The sequence below is a fragment of the Charadrius vociferus genome, unplaced genomic scaffold (genome assembly GCF_000708025.1).
Source record: "Charadrius vociferus isolate BGI_N301 unplaced genomic scaffold, ASM70802v2 scaffold93, whole genome shotgun sequence".
Taxonomy (NCBI): domain Eukaryota; kingdom Metazoa; phylum Chordata; class Aves; order Charadriiformes; family Charadriidae; genus Charadrius; species Charadrius vociferus.
This window is the reverse complement of record NW_009647838.1, coordinates 1,253,152-1,276,636: the sequence shown is the minus strand read 5'-3', so window position 1 is coordinate 1,276,636 and position 23,485 is coordinate 1,253,152. Positions and strand designations below refer to the sequence as shown.

At 46.9% G+C, this 23,485-nt stretch overlaps 1 protein-coding gene across 1 annotated transcript; it reads left to right on the top strand.

The window, feature by feature from the left end:
• Positions 1-235: 235 nt before the first annotated feature.
• SLC7A1 (solute carrier family 7 (cationic amino acid transporter, y+ system), member 1) lies at positions 236-19,883 on the top strand. The gene is made up of 11 exons (XM_009882833.1): positions 236-625; positions 4,786-4,944; positions 7,139-7,313; positions 9,242-9,366; positions 10,982-11,204; positions 12,025-12,164; positions 13,796-13,898; positions 15,621-15,832; positions 16,145-16,293; positions 18,671-18,779; positions 19,518-19,883. Exons 1-11 carry the CDS (start codon positions 256-258, stop codon positions 19,625-19,627), a joined length of 1,875 nt encoding a protein of 624 aa, XP_009881135.1. The 5' UTR covers positions 236-255; the 3' UTR covers positions 19,628-19,883.
• The last annotated feature ends 3,602 nt before the right edge of the window (positions 19,884-23,485 follow it).

Below are 23,485 nucleotides of genomic sequence, written 5' to 3'. Positions count from 1 at the left end.
TCTCCCAGGATGGTGTCAGCTTTGCAGCGTGACTGGGAGCGGGAAGCAGAAAACGCCTGTTTTAATTCTCTGTGCTACGCATAGGTAAATTGCCAAAGGAGATATTTTGCCATGTGAAAAGGTAGAAAGTGGGAAGATTCGTTTGTTGAAATGTAACAGGGGTGTAGCAGTGTACCTGTGCAGTGATGCTGTTGCAGGGAGTATCCTGGTACAGGGAGTAATGGTGGCATCTTTCTTGCAGGCCCAAAGACAAAGATGGAGTGTCAGAAAATTATCAATTTTGGAAACCAGCTTCTTCGCCGGAAAAACGTGGACTGCACTCGCGAAGACAGTCGGCTCTCGCGATGCCTCAACACATTTGACTTAGTGGCTCTGGGTGTAGGCAGCACTTTGGGTGCAGGTGTCTACGTACTGGCTGGAGCTGTGGCACGGGAAAACGCAGGACCTGCCATCGTTATCTCCTTCTTGATTGCCGCCTTGGCTTCAGTGCTGGCTGGACTCTGCTATGGAGAATTCGGTGCTCGAGTTCCTAAGACTGGATCAGCATATCTCTACAGCTACGTGACCGTGGGCGAGCTGTGGGCCTTCATCACAGGGTGGAATTTAATCCTCTCCTATGTTATTGGTAAGTACGGGGGGTGCGCTGCGAGACCCTAGCTTTAGTCCAGGGTGGCAGCCTGATTTGTAAGATCAGCCTTGTTTGGGTGCCCATGTTACTGTTACAAAATAGATACTGCACTCTTTGCGCTCACCTAGGATTTCGGGACTCGTCTGTGGGGTGCGTTGTTGGTGGCTCCTGTCAGTCGGCGAGGTGAGTAATGTGCTGCAGGCTGAGGGTTTGTCCTGAAGCTGGATTGTTGTTGGTGTGACTTCCTCTGGATCTCCACATCATCCCTTTGGCATCCCCTGGCTGCTGCACCCTCGCCAGGGAGCAAAAGTGTGTCCCTTCTGCTGAGAAAGAAGCTGCTGACAGAAGGATGCTTTTACACAGCAGCTCATCAAGGATTAATTCCTGGTCCCTTTGAGACCTGTTTAAAGTATCCGGAAATCAGACTTTTGTCTCATGAATGGCTGCAGGATTAAGTTTAGGGTGATCTGCAGGTTCGCATTCTCTGAAATGTCCAAGCCAAATCGCTTCTAAGCCCTTGACTCCCACTAGGAGAGGCCTTGGATTAAGGTCAGATCGTGCAATGTACAACTCAGCTGATACATTAAAACTAAGCTGCACTTTGCTAATTAAGGATTCATGTCTTTTCAGGCACATTCTGGGCATGCTGCTTGTCATCGTGCGTGTAATTAAGGCTGCAACCAGCTTGCAAGTTGAGAGTAAAGATTTACTAGTTAAAATGAAAACCGATGTTTTGCTAAATTATTAAAGGGAGGGTTTTAAAAAAAAAAATTATGCATTTTAAGGGATGTGTAACTGTTACCTTGGAGATTAGTTCCCATGGTGCTGGGGAGGGTAAGATTATATCAAGAATGATATAGTGACGCAGCAGCTGCTCCTCTGAGATTGGGCTGGCTCTGCTCTGTGTACTACCTGAAACCTTTTTCTCCTCCTCCTTTTATTTTTGGGGTTTTTTTTTAATAACAAATGAGAGGATGAAAAGCCAGAGTCAATTAAACTCATCTCCGTAGGAAATCTGAGTCCTGCGGTTCTTTTGTGAATCAGGTTCACTGCAAGGAGGGGATAAAAATAGTTTTAAAAAAAAGTAAGCGTATAATTTCCTCCAGACTTCTAAAATGGACTCTGCTTAGGCAACACGTAGGAAAATTGAACTGACTTCTTGGTGATTTATCTTCTGTTCCCGAAAGGTAATGATAAATTGTCTCCTCCATGCTCCTCATCTAGTTAGCTATTTGGCCCTTCCCAGCATGATACTGGACCACTAAAATGACTGACATAGTCGTGGATGCTGTCCCAGAACCTGATTCTGCAAATGCACGATGAAAAGATTTGCATACTGAAAGTTACACTCCCAGGATCTGGGGTGAGGCTGGTATTTCTGAGACTTTTTTTTTTTTTGTCTTCTCATAATGGCTTTTGAACGACTGCCTCAGTTTTCATTTCAGAGTTGACTGCTCAGTGTATTATCACAAGGCAGAAAACTCAGTAAAAAAAAAAAAAAAGCACATATTATCCATGAATGTGTTCAAACACAACTTTGTTACTTTTAATTCAGTCCTGTGACAAAACTGCGTATTTGCAACTGGCTTCCTCATAATTTGAGAGGAAGGGTGGCTGAGCAGGAAAAACAACTGGGGGAGGATATGAGCTATAGCAGGTCTCTTTTCTTTATCTTACCCAGCCTTTCTCCCTGCGCTAATTGCCCCTCTTGTGAGGAAGGACAACTCCCAGCAGCTTCGGGGGCGTGGAGAAGAAAGATACCTTGGCAGGCACACGCTGCAGTTCAGAGCCGGGGGTTGAGAGGGGCAGAAAGCCAATTTTTTTTCCCTCAGTCGTGCTGCAGAAAATGCCAAGTAGCGCTACCGAAACCAGGTGGGGTGGTGGGAGCTTGCATCTGTAAAGGGGCTCGGCCAACTTGGTGTTTTCACACTGAGGTTCTCGGACATCTGTTCATAAAGTGTTGTGGGGGTGGAAAAAGAAATCCTGGGGTCCTGTGATGGGTTGCCAATAGCTTGTAATTAATTGAAGTGATTTGGCTTGGCATAGGACTGGTGTGTGGAGCCTTGGAGGTGGCTGAGGAGCAAAAATGGGCGTTCAACTGGTTGGTCGTGGTCTAGACAGAAGGAAGAGGATGTCCAGGACCAGGATCTGGTGTGAACTTTCTTCTGGGATGATGTGGGTTTGGGGAACCGTGCCAGATTGTGGGAAGTATTTCAGGAACTGGAAGCTGGTGGGAGCTGGTAATGCGATGAGTAACAGCATCCCTGGAGAGTAGCTGCTGCGGGGGTTTCCTGGGGCAGGTGGTGACCTCCGAGCCTGCGCCTGTTCCTGCAGCGAGCCCTGCACTGGAGCTCAGCAGCTCTCCTGGGAGCCATGCGCTGCAGGCAGGAGCCAGCTCTGTCTGGCAAGGTTATGCTGACCCAGGACTAGTAAATCCTCCTGGATATGAGCCGAATGCTTTTGCGCCGTGCTCTCTAGCAACAGTAAGATATTATCCAGGTGTCTGCTATGTTGGAAGAATGTCAGATTCCCCCTGCTCCCTCAAGGCTGTTAGTTACAGAGAGTTCGGGATAAACAGCTGATGGTTACATGGAACTGGCATCCAAGCAACTGGCATCTAATATAGCACGTGCAGGAGCTGGTTGTTCCTGCCCTAGAACATGGAATATTAGAGCCAGGACAAACAAAATAGCACTAAAGAAATAATCTCTTCCCTCAAATTGTGCCAAAGTTAAGATGAAAAATCGTAATGTGGTATACAATAACTTTTGTAGTTCTCCAAGATGAAATTGATGGCACTGGTGTTCCACCTCTTTAAAAGCATTCACGCTGTGCACCTTGCTGTCTCAGTGAACAGAAGAGTCTCCAAACAGGTCTGTTCTGCAGCTTATTTTAATACTGACACAATGCTGGATTGGGGGGGTGAGTGTTCCCAGCTGCAGAGGGTTTAGCTGGGGGTGAGCAGGGACATTGTTTGACAGGACTGCAGGTGCTGGCGCTGGGACCTGAGCGGCCGCCCGCAGGTGAGTGTGTCAGGACAAACTGTTCGAGGTAGAAAGGGGCCCTGACGGCGTCCCCTGAGGAACTGCTCTGCAAACCAAAATCGATCCAACCTCTTTTTTTAACCAGGCAATTATGTACAGTAGTAATTATATCATGCAATTAGGTGCTGTTATATATAGTGTACTATATAAGACATCGGTAGTATAACTACAACCACTTTAACGCAATAGAGGGAGAAGTTGGCTATTACCTAAACCTACTTATTTTACTCAATGCTGTCACTGTTTGATGGTGGCTCTTTGTTGTTACTACTTCAGTTCTCTGAAATGACTCTTCTGGCCCAGACAGTGTCTTGGTTGTCCTTGGTTAACCCAGACTTGGTTGTCCTGAGACCCCCTGGCAAGCTGTGTGTGGCTTGGTGCTCTCAGGAACTGCAGCGAACAGCAGTCCCAGAGAGGGGAAGTCTAAGCACCTGCTGCAGGCAGGAGTTGTGCTGCTTGCTGGGATCATCACCAACATCCTGCAATAGGCTGACTTACACTTAGATAACCTGTAAATTATATCTGAGTCCTTATCCTGCTCAGATGTTCTAGCACCAGAGGTCAGAGAAGACCTGCATGTTGCTGGAGTGCAGAGCTTACAGAGCTGGGCGAGTGTTGCGGTCCAGGCTCTGGTGTTCCACCATTGCGCTGCCGGAGGCTGGCTGGCTTCTGTAAGGTCCTTCTGCCTGGGCTGCAGTCACCCAGCCGGGGCTGCCAGGGACATCTGCTGGTATGAGAAGGGACTCAGACCTCTCTAGTAGTAGAAATTACCAGGTTTGGGGGAAAAGGAAAAGGTCAGCCTAGGCTGTATCTTAAAGCAAAGTCGAGATTTACTAAGAAGCCAAACCACTTTAAGGATTTTTTTTTTTTTATCTTGTCAGCTGACCATAAGTCTGAGACCCACCACCCGTGTGTGTCAGCATCAAAGCAGATGCTAGGCATGAACGCAGGCTGTGGGCTGGATCTGCAGAGGAAACGCTCCTCCCAGCACCTGGGAAGTATATGCAAGATTGCTTTGAGGCCCTCTACGACCGAAAACCATGCAAAGTGCCCCCTCTTTGGAACGTGTGCCAACCACAAAGGGTTATCTGTGTCCTTTCTGTCCTCTGGCAGGAACCTCGAGTGTGGCCAGAGCCTGGAGCGCGACGTTTGATGAAATCATAGGCCAGCACATTGAAGAATTTTGTAAAAAATACATGACGATGGATGCTCCCGGAGTGCTAGCAAAATACCCAGACATCTTTGCCGTGGTGATAATCATCATCCTAACAGGTAAAACCTTGGAGAGGTTTCTGAGCCTTGGACCTCCTTCTACTGTAATTTGATCGTTTGCTTTTGGAATAGGCACAAAGTCTTGATTTATTTTGGACGACATATTAAAGACCCTTTCTTTGCTACAAGTGTTGGATTGACCTATATAGCTGCTGTGGAGTTAGCACGGGGCATAGCCTGGTTATAGGATTTTTAATTAAAGGGGAGCATTCTCGATATTTTTTTGAGCCGCTTTTAAAACCTTCGATCAAATTTTATATAAGGAAGAAAAGAAAAGATGACTTGTTATCCTCAGTCAGGTATGGAAGTTTAATCCTTCCCGCCACAAATCCTATTACATAAGAATTTCATTCTGTGGCTTTATCAACCTTATTCCCCCTTTGATAATCTGCCAATTTTTGGTGCCTTGAGCCAGAAAAATGAGAAAAGAGATGGGACTCAGTAGCAACCTCATGTGCTACTGTTTTGGGGTTTTTTTTAAGTATATATGGGCTTCAGTTTGCAGCAGTGAATGGTCCAGAGAAATAAATGTGTGATATACAGTCAGGTCCTTTTTTTTTTTTTTTTTTCCTAAAAATGTGCCAAGGTCTTGATCAAAATTTGGAAAAGGTTTGAAAATTTGTAAAATTAAAATCCTTCTGAACTTTTACCTCTATTCCAACTAGATCTTGCAAAGCATTGCCAAGTTTAGGCAGTAACAAAAATTATGCTTCTCATGTACCCCTCTGTGGTTTCCAGAACGCAGAAGCTTGTGTCGCCCCCAACAAGGTTATCCCGACATTTCCCACTCTGATCAGGACAGCTGTCTCGCAGCATGAGCTGTGCTCATGGGGACAGGCTTCAGAAGCAAGGGATGCTTTGGCATCTGGGTTTGCATTTGGATCTAGCACTGACTACATCTGAATGGGAGAGAAGATTTTCCTCTTTGTTCATCTGTATATAATAGGAATTGCTCTAGTTTCAAATTAGAACCTGGTCTTTCAACTCAGATATAATTTACGTATTTTAGAACTCCTCACCTTAGCACTACCAAGGTGTAAAATGATACAGGTTACCAATGGCTTTATTCCCCTGTGTGGAGCAAATTCCCTGGATTTTAATTAAAAAAGCAAGCCATTCTTTTCTACAAAAAGCTGCTGAGTGAGCAGCTTTGGTCCCAAATATAAGCACTACAAGTTTATTTCTGCTTGCACCATCTTGAGTATCAGATTTCTTACAAGTTTTCCTGGGCAGGCACGTAGTTTTCTCACGCGCTTCCCTGATGTGGCTGTTCTGGCTGTTTCCTATATTAAAAGAACGAAAGGTGAGTGCACAGGGTGCTCCCCTGTCCTTGAAGTGCTTTGGAGTAGCAGTAAGGACACCCTGTTGTGATTCTCTTCCTCAGGCCCGTGTGAAGTTTTTTACCTTCTCCCTCAGCTGCTGCCTTAGATTTGGGTTAAAGGTTTGGGTTCTTGAAAATCAGGCACCTAAAGAGCAAACACAAGTTACCAGAGCTTGTCATTCTGAGAGGCTGAGCTACGCCTCCGTGAGACTCTGGTTGCCAATGCCTGTAAACGTGCTCTTCTTCAGATGGATGCTCTTAAGACCACAGGCTGAAATCCCGCTCTTATTGAACTCACTGGCAAAGCTCCTGCTGATTGAAATGGGAGCAGGATTCCCAAGATGCCACCTTCTTCTGTGTCTTCAACACTAGAAGTAGCTGTCCTCCTGGATTCAGTCCCTGCTCACATTTTCCCCTGCTTCTAAGGAAAGTTGAATGTTGTTCATAACTTCTGCCTGTAGCCAAGACCTCTAAGACAATGTTCCTTCATGAAAAACCACCTGGGGTGCTGGGTGGAGTTTGAATCTGTGTCTAGGTGGCACAGCATAGCACCCTGAGGTGAGCAGAGCTGGCGCTGAAAGTGTTGGAAGCAACTTACCTGTGTTAGCAAAGCACTTTACCAGGATAACATGCCAAATGGGCGTGCTGCGTGGGAAGCTGTGTCACATCCCACAATAGTAATGTCTGGGCTGGAGTCCTCATCTTTCTTCTGAGTGAGTTAATCCTGACCTACCTGAGCTACTTGGCTTTGTGGAGAAATGAGGTGTGGTAAGTTGGGCACAGCACAGCATGAAAAGAGCTGGGCTACCTCTGCAAGCCCCCAGCGCCTGCTGCTGGTGGCAGAATACCTGACTGCCTATTTTTTTTCCCCAGGGCTTTTAATTTTTGGCGTGAAGGAATCTGCCCTGGTGAACAAAGTGTTTACCTGCATCAACATCCTTGTCCTCGGGTTCGTCATGGTCTCTGGCTTCGTGAAAGGGTCTATTAAAAACTGGCAGTTGACTGAACAGGACATTTACAACACCAGCCACAGCGTTTATGGAGCCAAGTAGGTTGGATCTTTTCTTCTCGGCTCTGAAATTGATGCATTTTCAATGGCAAGTTTAAAGGGAGGTTTGTGGAGTGATTTAGAAAACCAGTGAATGGGATGGCTCTCTCCTTTGCCAAACGCCTTGGAAGCAAAGCTGGTTTTGGTGGCTGTTTGCTGAAAGCAGGCTGTGCTGATGGGCTGAAACTGATAGGAGGTAGGCTGTGTCAACGTGGGCCCTGCTGCAGAACTGACCATTTCAAGCCTCATGACCAATACAGCATCCAAATTTGACAGAAAAGAGCTTTTCAGACAGCTTACAACTCAAGGCTAGACCAGACTGGCTGTGGTGCCTGTATGATGCTGTGACCAAGTGTAGCGCTCTCACTTCTTTGGACACTCGGGCGATATTGTTGAGGCACCGCTGTACCTTTTGGAGACCTTGTCCCAAATGCCTCAGTAAAATGAAGCCAAGTTGCAGATTATTTTAAAGCATTGTTGCAGATTATTTTAAAGCATTGCTGCAAGCATATCACAAATCCATTTTCAATGACATTTTGCTGCTTGGCCAAAATTCTGTCTTCGATACAAGATTAAAATTAAAGAGCTTATGAGGGTTGCCAGTGATACAAGGCTGTTCATTTTTGCTTGAGACTGTACAACACAGAATGAGGGCCTTTAAATATCTCTACGTACATCAGCTCAGTCCTGGCTTGCTAGCTAAAGCCTTTATGCTGGCCTGCAAGGAAGCACAGTTTGGTAAAAACTGGAGAGATTCATAAATGCTGCATGGGTCAAGTTTGGCTTGTGTACAAGCTGCTTATTGAGCCTCTGCAAAATTCAGCCTGCTGCGAACAAATTGCTTCTGTAGGAAGGGTCCTCCCTCCTTCCCTACTGCTATTCCCATGCAAGGAGCAATTAGTGCAAGAGCTTCAAAGTGTAACTGTAGCTGTTTGACCCATAGCACTTGCTATTTTTGTAAAATCTGCCTGGGGTTTACTTTATTTTATCGTTATATCCAGAGTAATCCATGTTTGGGTTGTGCTATTTCTGCAAGTAACAGGCCAGTTTTCATCTAAGTCTCAACAGAGCTTCTATGAGAGTACAGATGCTTACACCTGATAAGACCTGCAGATTTGGGATTTAATTTAATTGCCTTAATTCATCTTTACAAAGACTTCTTCCTGAAAAAATGACCTAAGTCACTTGCACTAAAGGGTATGTTATTCATGACTCAACACGGGCACGTGGATCTGGGATCCTGATCCAGCGTGCACTGGGATTGGTATATGTCTGTCTATTGACTTTAATGAACTTTGGCTGAGGCTCAGCAAAGCATTTGGTGTGTCAGGGCTGTGGGTTCCTTTCCTCCCTCAGGGTCGCAGACATGGTTTGGATATGAGCTTGGCACAGGGAGTTTTGAAGTTGAGAATGAGGACTGGGCGAATTTTAGACAGTGATAGCACCCTGCATTGCTCTCTGATGTCTGCTCACCTGCACTTCATCTGAGCCCATCTTAGGTGAAAAGTGGATGGCTTACATTTTTCTCAGGCTTCAGCTTTCAGAGTTATGTTGTGCTTTTTCAAAAGCTTATGTTTACATGAATATGTGTATCTACACACATGCAGTAATATTAGGAGAGGAATTTTAATATAGATGCTATTTTCTCCCTGTCTTAGCCAAGACATTTTTATCCGCCCCCAAAAACAGGTGGTGGGAACAAACCATGAACCATTTTCATTCTGTGCATTCCCCAGGCTGTCGCAGGCCAGTCGAAAGCTCATCAGTGGGTAGGGCTTAGCATTTGGCCTGGTATTAGTATGCAAGTGTGTGAAAGGGAGAGCATGTTCCTTCAAATGCCAACTTTGGATTTTGTTATGAACTATGTGAATAGTTTTGTTACTCCCACCTAGGCAGGATGACATCTAACCCAGTGCCATGCCTTTTAGTCAAACGCAGGAAGAAAAGCTCTACGGTGTTGGAGGGTTTATGCCCTATGGATGGAAAGGAGTCCTCTCAGGGGCAGCCACGTGTTTTTATGCTTTCGTGGGATTTGACTGTATCGCTACTACAGGTAAGAGGGAAGATGTCTTCATTCCGCTTATGAACCTGGTTGATGGTAGAATGGCTTTCAGTAATGTTGCACAGCACAGATAATGAATAATTCAGGACACTGCATTCATCATCCATCTGAACCTCAGCCCAAAATAGATTTTTGGCTCAGCTGCTCCTAATAGTCAAAGTGCTATGTCCAAGTCCCTGGGTGCCCTGAGTGTTGACTTCTAGCTGCTGTGGCAGGCAGCTAGACCGTATAACCCACAAAACAAGCTTTCTCCCTTCTTCTTTGCCTGCAGGGCCCAATCTCATGGATGGTCTCTGATGACACTAACCAGGTCAGACTCCACAGAAAACACGTCCAGCTTTACCAGTTAGGCAAACAGGGAAGGCCCAGGTTCATATGCCTTGTATGACCAGTGAAGTTTGACCCCTAACTCTAGGTGATGCTTTAATCAACAGGTTATTCTGGAGTAGGATTATTGAGTGCCTTCAGCTGAAGGAGCTCCACTGGCTTGGAGTGTTTAAACAGCCAGAGAACGAGGGAGCCTCTGGGGAAATCTGTAGCCTAAAGCTGTGCCTCAGAATCAGGGGGAGTATTTATCTCCAAAGGTCCAGAGATCTCCATCTGAGAAAGAAACCATCAGCATTGTCATATTTCTCCTGGCTATGAAGAATCTCAATTCCCTGGAGAAAGGAAGGATTGTCCTTAATTTCACATTTGGCAAGAACTGAGTTACTTCAAAGCTGGAGCAGAGTGAGGAGATCATCACAAAGGCAGATAAAGCAGTACTGCCTCTTGTTCCAAGGAGTCTGAGAAGTGCTGGATCCATTAATCCAGCCAGCCCTAGGGCTTCTCCTTGGACGAGAAACACATTCGTCTGCCTTTGACTTATAAGAGTATGGGCCTCTGCTTATCGGTTCATCCTCCTGAAATCCTCCAAACCTCAGGATCTCTTGCTTTCAGAGAAGAGCAGCTTTGTAGGACAGGGAAGGCTCAAAGCTGTTTCCCAATTAATCCGTGCCTGAATTTTGAGGATATTTTTGTTGTTACACATTTGTACCAACTTGGTTGTCGAAAAATTTCCATAAAAACTAGAGGGAGTCCTCTTTTTTTAAGAGGGATTTTCAAAGTTCCCTATGTATGCTGTGTGAAGTCCGCTTTTCCCTGGAACTGCGCACCTATGGTGCCGTATTCACTGTGTAGTAGTTCTGGTGGAGATACTAACTGAAATGGTCACCCAAGTATTTGCCCTACAACTGCCCAATAATTTATTTTCTTGTCATTTGTGATCATTGAACTCTTCTTGGGCCTTCACCGTCAGTGGGATAGCAGAAGTAATTGGACTTAAAAGTAATCCTTTTTGGGGAAAGGACCATTTTTAATCCAGATGGTTTCTGTGCCTGAGTTTACAAGGCCTCCACAAATGTTTGTCAGAAGGAGTGACAGGAGCAGCAGAAGTGGGAGCAAGCAGGCTGTGGTATGCTCAGTGGTGGGGAAGACCATCAGCAGCATCATGGTCAAACAGCACCTCACTGCCCACGAAGCCTTTGAAAGCCCCAGCCAGCGTGCGCTAGGTTGGGATAAAGTTCTTGCTCATCGTTCAGCTGATATATCAATTTCTTTCTTCTAGGCGAGGAGGTAAAAAACCCTCAGAAGGCCATTCCTATTGGCATCGTGGCATCTCTGCTCATCTGCTTTGTGGCTTATTTTGGTGTGTCAGCTGCCCTGACGCTAATGATGCCTTACTACCAGCTGGATACGAATAGCCCTTTACCCAATGCCTTTAAATATGTGGGTTGGGATGGAGCCAATTATGCAGTGGCTGTCGGTTCCTTGTGTGCGCTTTCTACCAGGTGAGACACTGCTCTTCCTTTGTGCATCTCTCAAAGCAGATGTGTACCTCCAGCTCCTTTAAAAAAAATGGTGCATGTCAGGGCTTTGCCTTCACTGTGTTCCCCTGGGTCAAGGGAGATGAGACCAGGGATGAAACTCAGAGCTATTCAGGATTTCACCCTGTGGTAGATTTCAGAGATGCACATGACCGGTATCACTTCAGAAACTCCGATCTTAGCAGCAGACCGAGCAGGTGCATCTCTGGAATATAAATCTGGATTGAGTGACTAAGTCATGGAGGTAACTCCACAGTGCAAGCACAGTTTGCCCACGAGACATCCTGGCCTGCTGGGTGGAGAGCCGACTTGTGTCAGGTAGTGCAGGGTTCATCTTCTGGAATGTATGGGGCTTACCATACGCAGGGCTGTCTGTCTGCAGGTTGCCTGCAGGACAGCCATCTGGATGGGAGGCAGGGCAGGCTGGAGGCAGAATATGTCATCTTTTCCTGCATTCTGGAGGCCTGTTGTATCAGATCTACTTAGATGTATTCAATGAGGGGAGCAACTCATAGAGGCTCCTAGAAGTTACAGCTCTTTTGGTACCTGAAAGTAAGGCTGTTTTCATGCCCTGTGTCTAAGTTTAGGTATCCAAAATCTTAGCGTTGCGCCTCAGTTGCCAGCTATCAGCAATATGGGTGTGCAGAGGGAGCCCTTGAAGAAGCTGAAGTGAATGAAAGCCACCTGTTCTGTGTTTGTACTGCCATAAACTTGCTTTCGTTTGTGTGCCTGTGCTCAACAGGAGGTGATATAAGTAGATTATTTCCCCCTTTTGTGTCCTTAGCCTTCTTGGCTCCATGTTTCCGATGCCTCGAATAATTTATGCTATGGCAGAAGATGGACTTCTCTTTAAATTTTTGGCTAAAGTCAACGAGAAGAGAAAAACTCCAATAATTGCAACAGTGACATCAGGGGCCGTTGCAGGTAAGATCCAAAGACTTGCATGAATGCATGGAAAGGAGCCATAAGCTCGTCCTAGGGGTAGATAAGTCAGCCTGACTCTAGCCCACGTATTAATCGGATATATTGCACAGCATGACATCCCAGAGGGTGCCCTGAGTTTTCTGGGACATGCTCTGGAGGGGCTGGGTAAGCATGAATAGCTCGCTGTGTGCCTGTCCCTCTTTTCTCAGAGCTCATTGCTGCCATCCTGTCTCATGCCAAGTATTGCCTTCATCCGCTCCCCGGGTGCTCTGCTGGCCTTAAAAATAATTAGCCCCCTGCAAAGTGGCAGCCAGTGGTGCCCCAGCATCCTTGTGGCTGTTGGCCTGGCTTGGCTGAAGACACCGCACCGCCTGTGGGTAGCAGCTCAGCAGAAGACACCAGAGCAGCCGGAGACAGGCAGATGGCCCCTGTGGCACCAGCATTTGTTAACCAGTTAGTCACAGCTGGCAGCCGTCCTATTCTCCCCTTCCCTTTTCCGGCCCCCCAGGAATATGGGAATTAAACCTCCCAGACAGCAAGGACGAAAGGCTTACCCTCTTCTTCCAGCCTCCCCCTTCCTTGTGATGCCTAGTAAAGAGGAGAGCCTTGTTGCTTCCTCTTCACCTTCTGCTGCAAATGCAGGATGAGCCGTCAGTACAACGTGCCACCTTTGGTGGGGAGCTGCTGGGGAGCTGGACTGCCACTGTGGTCTCTGAGCACCTGTGAAAGGGCTCAGCTACTGCTGCTGGGACCCATAGACCCTCCTCACAGCTGCTTCTCTTGCACCTTCCTCTTCAAGTGGCCTCTGGTCCAGACTGGGGAAAAAAGAGCCAAATAAAATAAAAAAAGCACACATGAAGCTGCAGGGGCAGCGCTTACCAGCTGAGCTTAAAGGCTGGGTTGGTGGCTGGGCTCCAGGTGGAGCGTTGAGGACAGGCTGGGCCAGGCTCAACTCTGAGGTCCCTGAGCTCTCACACATCCGGTGGCATCACCTGAATGTCTGAATACGGTGTCTGTCCTCTGCTTACCTGCTTCTCCTTCTGAAGGTCTGTACAGCCAGGGGTTGCCTGGCGAGGGTGTGTAAGCAGGGCAATCCCGAAGGAATGGTAGTCTATATCTTTTTCTGGAAACCCTCATGATGAGGCATGCTAACTCAAGATGCGCACCTTGATGCTTGGTCCCGTTGTGTACACAAACCTGTTTTGGCCCCAGCTGAGCTGAGACACCAGGGTGAGGTGCTGCCTGTCCTCCATGCCCTCTACTACTTCCAGGAGATAATTGTGGCCCTTGGGGTGCTGCAGCTGTTGACTCCTGCAACAAGGCCGTGTCTTAAAGGCCTGCTCATTGCTGGTAGTTGGGTGAACATACCCATATGAGACAAACAGGCTGGTGTTTACGTAGTAAATGGTTCCTCTGCTTCCAGCTAGTGAGGCTGTGCTGGGACAGCCCACCAGGCTTGGGGTATTCATGCGCCGAGTCCTGCCTCTCCCCATCTCAGGACAGCTTGAGCTTCCCTGCTGAGCCCCGAGCAACAGTCACAGGTGTACTGCATTGTTGTTAATGCTCCTGAGATGTGCATGTTCTGCTGTATTACTGATTTTTCTTCCCTCTCTCGCCTTCCTCTCCTACAGCTGTTATGGCCTTTCTCTTCGACTTGAAAGATCTTGTGGATCTCATGTCCATTGGGACCCTCCTGGCTTACTCCTTGGTGGCTGCCTGCGTGTTGGTACTGAGGTATGGATGTAGAAACAGTCTCTCGTGTACCACACAGACAGAAATCCACACAGTGATCAGATGTCCTCATAGTTTCCATGGATCCAGTAAAACCGTGAGCGTTTCCAGCTATAAGCACGTGAAGAGCTAGTTTCTTTAAGCTCATAGAGGATTGTGCTAGTTGGATCTGCGAGGGCGTCCTCTGAACTCGGGTAACCCTTGGTCCTTGCCACTCCTGCTAAGAGATGTGTGGTCCTGGATGCCTGTATCATCATCACTGTTTTTCCCACCGGGGATACAGTTTCAGGTCATCTTACTGTTGAAAAAGGATTTAAGACAAAGTCTAGCAGCAGCAAAAAAAGCTGAGTGTGTGTTGCAGGATCAGTGCCTTAGTGCATGTCTTTTAGAAGTGCTGAGCTCCTTCAGCTTCCCTAACCTAAGCTGAAAAATGAGTATCTTCATTGCTTGGCACCTCACGGACAGCAGCACTCTACCCATGAGGACTGTATTTTGAAGATCATGTTACTGAAAAATACCTTTGTGTTTAATGACTTATTCGAAGTCTGGTGGAGGCTTTTTACCTGCTCACAGCAAAAGTTTTGAACTAAGACCTATCTTGCAGCAGGTGAAGGGCCAACACTGTACTGTAATACTGTTGCTCTTTGCCTGTGGTGTCCACCCTACCCCTTGAAAATCCTTGATAATTTTCCTTGCCTTGTCCTCTCATTTCACAGTCCCCTCCTCTCCGTACAGCTCTAAATGGCTTCTTAACTTATTTTCGCAAGCTGCTGTACCCATTGTATGGCATTGTCCCCATCATAGATTTGCAGAGCTGACACCCCCTCTTGTAGCAGCCCGGGCAACTGATTTGGCTGCCCCGTTGGCTGCCTAATGAAGTAGCAGCTGAATTGTTTCCAAAGCTGTAAGGTCCTGCCACCAATACCCTGCTGTGGCTGGAGCCAAGGATTTCGCTGCATTTCTCAATGTGCAGTGTTTCACAAATGCTCGCGTTGCAAACAGATCCCCACAGGAACAATTTTAAGGTGTCTTTCAAAATGGCCTTTTCCTTTAGTCAGGCTTATGGCTGAGAGTCGAGTGCAAAACCTTCTGTAAAAGAGAACTGAGACTGGAAGTGTGTTTTTTTGTCTTTATAGACCCACGTGGTTGCGCATCAGGGCCTGGCTGAATGAAATGCTGTCCGCACATGCAACAAAAAAATTACCATTCTTTGTTCGCTTCTTCCTTCCCTTTATGTCAGCAGGCAAACGAGCAGAAAAGATGGGGACAGACACCAGAAATGTCACCGCAGGGTGCGATATCTGCTGAGCTGTTAGTTCAGCTGCCTTCACACCAAAGCACAAGAGCTGAACTGCTACAGATAACCCAACAGCACGATTATGACTGTCTGTCTGTCCCCCTACCGCTTTCTTCTCCAGTTCTTATTGCTATCACTTCATTATGTTTTGGTGACACAGAGGATAGGGTTTATGGAAGAGCATTGTTCAGTTTAAAACACTGATATTGTAACCAAGCTGCAGGTGATGGTAACCGACCACGTTTGCTCACGTTATGACAACGTTATCCCTTGGATTTCCCCCAGAAACACAAGGGTATAGACATTATGTGTGCCTGTTCTGGCGCTATAGTGATCTGGGGTGCAGCCGTGGCTATCTGTGTGGCTTTCAAACAAACAGTACCCTGCACCAAACCAATATGCTCTTTGTTTCGTTTCCCTTTTCCCAGGTATCAGCCAGAGCAGCCTAATTTAGCGTACCAGATGGCTAGGACAACAGAGGAGACAGATAACAATGAGTCTGTGAGCACCAGTGAGTCTCAGGCTGGATTTCTGCCAGAGGAAGAGGAGAAATGTTCCTTCAAAGCCATACTGTGTCCCCCAAATTCGGACCCTTCCAAATTCTCTGGCTCGGTGGTGAACATCTCAACCTTTATCATTGGTAAGCACTGGGCAGTGAGCCAGCTGGTAGGTCCTTGTACTGACCATGGTGGGAAAGTTCACCTCCTGGGTGTAATTTTGATGAGCTCTTGTAATGGCCAAAATAACTGAAGGTCTACAGATTAAATTTATAACTTGAAAAGAAATCAATATACAGGGGGAAGGGCGCATATCTCTTACAGTTACCTTTTTCGTGTGTTGCTGTTTTGTTTGCCGAGCTTTCAGATTCTGCTTTGCCTGCTTGGGGTTTGGGGTTTTCTTTTTTTCCTGTTCCTAAAAAAAGAATCGGTAAGCTTTTGGTGTCTGTTCACAGGTTTCCTTATCGTGGGTAGCTGTATCCTGACTGCCCTTGAGCCAAGCATTCTGATAAAAGCTGTATGGATTATTGCTGCCATCCTTGTTCTTCTTGTCAGCTTCATTATATGGAAACAGCCTGAAAGCAAAACCAAGCTCTCCTTTAAGGTGCGTGTCCTGGGAGGTGTAGCTAGAAAAGACGTGGTTGGAGGAGGAGGTGTGCGTTGGCCTGTATCAGAAGGGGGGACTTGGCCAAATGGATGTGCAGAGAATGTAGGCATGATGTGAACTTTTCCATACAGGGCTGCCAGTAGAGCTGATGGTTTGAGTTCTCCCGCTAGCGTGGCGGTAACCTCTCATAGTCTGCGCTCATTGCATAAAGGGATGTCCTACCAGAGCTCAGCTCAGTGAGTGTGGTTTCCTCTTGCCGTCTAACCTCAAATGGCAGTTGCTGCAAAGCGCAGCGTGGCAGAAGCGCTGCAAGCCTGCTGCCCAGCAGTGCCCTGTGGGCACAAGCAGATTTGGCACAGAAAGCGGGGCTGAAGAGGTTAGCTGAGAGGTTGGAGGAGGGCATCAGGAGGGGAAGCCACGCATGGTCAGGTCAGAAATGACGGTAGAGGACTTTGAAGGAAATGTAAATGGTGCTGGAGGAGGGCAGAACCTGGTGCAGAGATGTGGCCAGAAGGGAGGGGCAGGACGGTGCTTTTGAAAGCATCTGTTTGTAGGATATGGAAGAGCGAGAGACCAGAGGGAAAGGGGATGGTTTTGAAGGGCCACATCAGATTGTGGATACAGGAGAAGCAAGCCCATGAAGCAAGCTTGTGTGTGAGGATCAAAGGGTTACTCACTAAAAGGCTCTAAGAAAGTGCACTTTCATGTCCCACTCATCCCTTACTCTCCATGGGGACTGAGCGTTCTCTCTTTAACAGCCTTAAGTATGAAGAACTCTGTCATTTTCCTGCCCTGTTCAAGCACACTGTCCTTTCTATATTAAACACTGGGATGGGTTTTTTTCCCCAATATAATCCTGCAAGTCATGTTTTATCATATAGATTTCAGGCAATCTCCCCAATTTATTAAATTAGTTTTGGATTCTAATCCCATCTTCCAAACTGCTCTCATTTTGACTGCTCTTCAATTACAATTTTCCAGTAAATTCTCTGATTTTAGTAATTTAATCCAGAGTTGCCCAAGGCAGTGTTTGCAGCTCATGTTGGGGTTATGGTCCCAAAAGTGGACGCAGAAATGTGTAGGAGCAAAAAACTTAGGAACTGTCATCTAGACTGTATTTTCTGATCTTTCTTCTGAGGGAATTTCTTTGCCTTACACTCAGGATATTTTACCTCCTATGTTCCCCCTCAGCCACTAACCTGTCTGGGGAAAAAAGAAGAATAGAACCTGTCACTGCTAAATCTGTAATGGCTGTTTCTTATCTCCTTGTTGTCCTTTAGACATTTACAGCCTGACTGTCTAGTGATTTTTCTCCAAAGTCTCTGGGAAACCAAGGCTGACTGGTTTGTTCCCCAGTTGTTTTTCTGTATTTCTTTTTAATAGGTAATTTGTTTCCCTTCTCCCATCTTTAGAGACCTTACCGGCCTAGCAAGAGCTCTCAGAGATGCCTATAATAGTTCAGAGATCACTTCTGCAATCTGTGGGTACATAACTCACCCCCCTAGGGAAATCTCATTTGTCCCTACTGACTTGACAAAGCCTAATTTAGAAAAATAGTCATCTTCTGTTTTCTTCCATTTCCTAATTTGTGTGTCCATCCCCTTTCTCTAATGATGTGAACAGCTGCTCACCATAAATGTGGGTTTTTTTTGGTGAAGCTTAAATCAAGAAAGACCTACAACATTTCAGCCTGTTTCTTTTTGTAAATCTCCTTTTTCCTTAGGAGCAAAGTTCACTTTCCTCTTAGTTTCACCATATTCACAAACCTATTGTTATAACTTGTCATTTCTGATTTTGTCTTTATATGCCTGTGCTGTATCTGTATATTCTGATTTTTGCATTTTGGCTTTACTGTCTCATTCTTTGTATCTCAGATCATTAAGGCATTCTTGGTACAGCTGCAGTGCTCTCTTACAGTGTTTCCTGGTGTTTTTTTTTTTTTCCTGCTCTGGGATAATTTGCTCTAAATTGCTTAATTACGTAGGTACCTGCTAGATGAAATTCCTCAGGTCCCTCCTCACACATTCCCCTTACCTTCTCCTGGTCTTCAGTAGGTGCCTGTCATGATGCAGTCCTTGGGTTTCCTCTTCTCTCCTTCCTCCCACAAGTGTTTAGTATTGCTGCTAAAACTTACCTCTTGCCTCCTTCCAGACCATAAAAGGACAAGCATTCTTAAAACAGGTGAACACCATTGTTCACATCCCTCTCCCACAGTGGATGGATGTCCTCCGTTTTGGTTTAGCCTTGCTTTTTCTCAGATCTGGCAACTGAAGAGTTGGTAACAGCCATCACGTCCCATTTACAAGGGATGCGATGTTCTTGCCTGCCTGTTGATCTGCCCCGTGGATGTAATGTATCCCTCTTTCTTTTTCAGGTACCTCTTTTGCCTCTTCTTCCTGTTGTGAGTATTTTTGTGAACGTTTACCTCATGATGCAGCTAGACATAGGCACATGGATACGGTTTGCAGTCTGGATGCTCATAGGTGAGTTTGAGAGAGTAAAAAATTGTGTATGTTCGAAGTTACTAGATTTTCTTAACCATAAATATATTGTAACATACCAGGGAGGGGTTCTGCACTCTCATCATCCTTGGGCAACCTTGGTGACTTAACTGAAGCCATTCAGGCAGCGTGTCTCAAGCCTTGTTTTAAATTCAAGGGTCATGAGGGCTTTGTGAGGACAAAACAACAACCTGTGAAACATCTTATTGGTCTTGTTGCCAACAAGAAACCGTGCAATGTTTCTTGTTGGCTGGCCTTGAAGTGGAGTCCAGGTGGTGGGGCTTGTGCTTCTAGAACTGAAGGAGCTGAGCTGCATCTCTAGCTGTGCGGAGAAGGCTGAATTGCCTGAAATGCCCAGGAAATTTGTTACGATGAAAACAAGTAAGATCAGCATCAGTTGTGGATGTATTTTACTGAGATGGAGGCTGTAGGCACACAAATGGAGAGCGAAAGCTCTCTGCAGAAGGGACTGCCATGAACTCATTGAAAAGCATGAGAAGTTTATTCTATAATCAGCCATTTGGGGCCTGGATAGATTGTCTTTTAAAGACCGATGCGTGCGTTAATAGCTTTTTGCTAAGGAAGATAGTGGCTGCCTGCTTGAAGCTAGCTGTCAGGATGGCTGGGCTTATCCCTGGTGTCACCTGTGCGGGTTGGTGTGAGTAGGGGTTTTGGTTTCCTTACAGGGCTAACAGTGCCCTCTCCCCTTGGCTTCTGCAGGCTTTATCATCTACTTTACCTACGGAATATGGCACAGTGTGGAAGCCACCTACGCGGCCTCAGCAGATGCGGAGAGAAACACGGACGCTGGTTCGGACAGCTGTAAATGACTGCATGTTTGGCTTACGGGCGACAGGGGAATGGCTGCAGTGAAGGAAGCTTTGCGGTGGGGATCCTGAACCAAGCCACGTCTGGTTAATCAGTAATGCAGGAATAAGGAAGCGTAACGCGGGACTCCCCAGCCCTGTTGCTGCAGCTTGCAGTTTGCTTAGTAGCACAGTTAAAAGGGATCACAAGGAAAAAAGCCACACCTCGGCATACTCCCGGCGACACTGTCAGCTAATCTGGGGCTACGCGCTTCCCTTCTTCCCTCCTTTGTTTTTTTTCTCCTCCAGTGTGTAGAAAGAAAACTGCTTCTGTGTGCCAGTTAACCTTAAATGCTGCTATGAAACCAGGCCTCACAAAGGTCTTTCTTTTCAGTAGCCCGGGGAATTCCTTCCCCACGGAGACTCTACCTGATTATACGTGGAGCAGATTTTGCAGTGCTACTGTCAGGCTTAGACCAGATCCGTCCTTCACCCAATGTGAGCTGTACCCCACGTGTACGCACAAAAAAAGGCTCTTGCCAAACCCCATCTTTCACCTGGTTAAGAACGCACCTGCAGGGCTTGCATTCTTTCAAGTATCAGGTCTCATATGTTTTGTTGTATTTAACTTCCTTTTTTTTTTTTTTTAAACTACATACTCATATGCTTTAAAGCGCGCCGCTGCTATGAAATGTTGAGAGGGTTTGTGGTTGCTGCTTGTCGGGTGAATGGTCGCTTGCCAGTGCGCAGGTAAAGCCAGCAGATGTTCCTGCTGTTTTTTTTCAGGAGGATTGCCAGGTTTAGCCATGAAACTCTTTGTTGCAAGTACTTGAATGGCTTGAAAAGAATGGGTGTCTCCAAAGAGCTGTCCTACCTCTTTGCCTCGGGAATCACCAGTGGGGTGGCTGCAGTGGTGGGGTGGCTAGCAGAAGTTAGCCCAGCTCTGGCAACAAGTGGGGGCCCTATTTTCCTCTCCCCGCATCAGTTTTGTGTGCTGGATGCATGGCATTAGCAAAGGATTTGGCCGTGAGACTTGGGTTGGCGTTGGCAGGTGGAGCACGTCTGTGTTCCGGGAAGGGGAAGCACAGGAAGATTCCTCAGGGGCTTGGACTTCATCCATGAGCAGTGCCTGGTGTCTGCCCCCTGCCCAGGGGAGGGCAGGTGAGCAGGAGCTCCTCGGTCCCAGTGGTCCCAGTAGAACGTGCAGTTCAGAAAACACCGTGAAGCTCTAGGGTCTGGCTTGCTGTGAGGAGTTTTCCCTTTGGGGCTGGAGATCATCTCCAGAGCCTGGCCGTTACAAAAGGTGGGAGATTCAGAATTGAGACCAGGGTCTGTTTGGTTGGCAATTGCAGGTGGAGCCTTTGTTTTGCTGTAAGATGAATTTTTTTTTTTTTTTTTTAATTCTCTCTAGTAGCTTTCCCCAGCCAAATTCACTACCCAAAAAAGGCTTGTAAAGCCTCAGGAAGGTGGGCGATGCCCGTGTATCCCACTGATTTAAATTCACACTTCAGCTTGTATTGAAAACCAAATCATAGAATCATGGAATGGTTTGGGTTGGAAGGGACCTTTGAAGATCATCTAGTCTAGTCTCCTTGCCACTAGATCAGGTTGCTCAAAGCCCTGTCCAACCTGACCTCAAACACTTGCAAGGATGGAGCATCCCAAATAGATACCGCAGAAATCCCCTCTCCCGACCTGAGTGGATGCTGTCCTAGGTGTCCTCCATGCTACTGCCTCTGAACATCAGACAATCTTGAATCTGTCAGCATGATTCTCGCTGACAAAGGGATGGGGTTTTTCTCCCTGTCATTCAGTAGCAGAATTGAAGAACAGACCCCTGCATGACTTGACCAGGGTCTCACTGGCTGTCTGGTGCAGCAGAAAGGGGAACCAGACTATCTCCTGGATTACACGGCTGGATCGTGGACCGTCTCTCACAGGTGCCCAAGAGAGACTTTATAGTCTTTCTGCCCACTGAGGAGTTTTAATCTTGTCCTCTTAGTGCCCTGGGAGGCCCTTCTTGCCAGGGTTGGAGTTGGAGGAAGTGAAGGCCATGTGTGCATTGCCTCCTGGGTGCATTTCAGGGTGTTTTGAGTGCTGTTAACCCCACAAAATGAAGTCAGGGTCTGCTCCAGTTGCTGGGTCTTGACCATCTGCCATGCTTTTGCTCCTAGTGCATGTACAAAGTCTTACTCGAGCAGGGAGAGAAGGATATAGAAATTAAAAGCCACTAGGTTGTGGTCTATTTTGTTTAAACGCAGGCAAGCTCTATGCACTCCACAGCCTCCCAAAAAGCACTGAAGATGTGGTGGGAGGGGGAGAAGATGTAAACTCAGAGAGGAGCAAAGTTTCCTGTTGTACCAAAAATGTAAGGATGTTTTTCCCTACCTTGGGTACCAGCTTCTGAGCAATTTAGACATTCGGCAATGACCATTTGGGGGTGAATTCTGACTGGAAGTCTGTTTCCAAAGAAAATTATTTAAAAATATGCAGATTTCTTGCTGTATGTAATAGCAGGAGGATTGCCAGGTTTAGCCATGAAACTCTTTGTTGCAAGTACTTGAATGGCTTGAAAAGAATGGGTGTCTCCAAAGAGCTGTCCTACCTCTTTGCCTCGGGAATCACCAGTGGGGTGGCTGCAGTGGTGGGGTGGCTAGCAGAAGTTAGCCCAGCTCTGGCAACAAGTGGGGGCCCTATTTTCCTCTCCCCGCATCAGTTTTGTGTGCTGGATGCATGGCATTAGCAAAGGATTTGGCCGTGAGACTTGGGTTGGCGTTGGCAGGTGGAGCACGTCTGTGTTCCGGGAAGGGGAAGCACAGGAAGATTCCTCAGGGGCTTGGACTTCATCCATGAGCAGTGCCTGGTGTCTGCCCCCTGCCCAGGGGAGGGCAGGTGAGCAGGAGCTCCTCGGTCCCAGTGGTCCCAGTAGAACGTGCAGTTCAGAAAACACCGTGAAGCTCTAGGGTCTGGCTTGCTGTGAGGAGTTTTCCCTTTGGGGCTGGAGATCATCTCCAGAGCCTGGCCGTTACAAAAGGTGGGAGATTCAGAATTGAGACCAGGGTCTGTTTGGTTGGCAATTGCAGGTGGAGCCTTTGTTTTGCTGTAAGATGAATTTTTTTTTTTTTTTTTTAATTCTCTCTAGTAGCTTTCCCCAGCCAAATTCACTACCCAAAAAAGGCTTGTAAAGCCTCAGGAAGGTGGGCGATGCCCGTGTATCCCACTGATTTAAATTCACACTTCAGCTTGTATTGAAAACCAAATCATAGAATCATGGAATGGTTTGGGTTGGAAGGGACCTTTGAAGATCATCTAGTCTAGTCTCCTTGCCACTAGATCAGGTTGCTCAAAGCCCTGTCCAACCTGACCTCAAACACTTGCAAGGATGGAGCATCCCAAATAGATACCGCAGAAATCCCCTCTCCCGACCTGAGTGGATGCTGTCCTAGGTGTCCTCCATGCTACTGCCTCTGAACATCAGACAATCTTGAATCTGTCAGCATGATTCTCGCTGACAAAGGGATGGGGTTTTTCTCCCTGTCATTCAGTAGCAGAATTGAAGAACAGACCCCTGCATGACTTGACCAGGGTCTCACTGGCTGTCTGGTGCAGCAGAAAGGGGAACCAGACTATCTCCTGGATTACACGGCTGGATCGTGGACCGTCTCTCACAGGTGCCCAAGAGAGACTTTATAGTCTTTCTGCCCACTGAGGAGTTTTAATCTTGTCCTCTTAGTGCCCTGGGAGGCCCTTCTTGCCAGGGTTGGAGTTGGAGGAAGTGAAGGCCATGTGTGCATTGCCTCCTGGGTGCATTTCAGGGTGTTTTGAGTGCTGTTAACCCCACAAAATGAAGTCAGGGTCTGCTCCAGTTGCTGGGTCTTGACC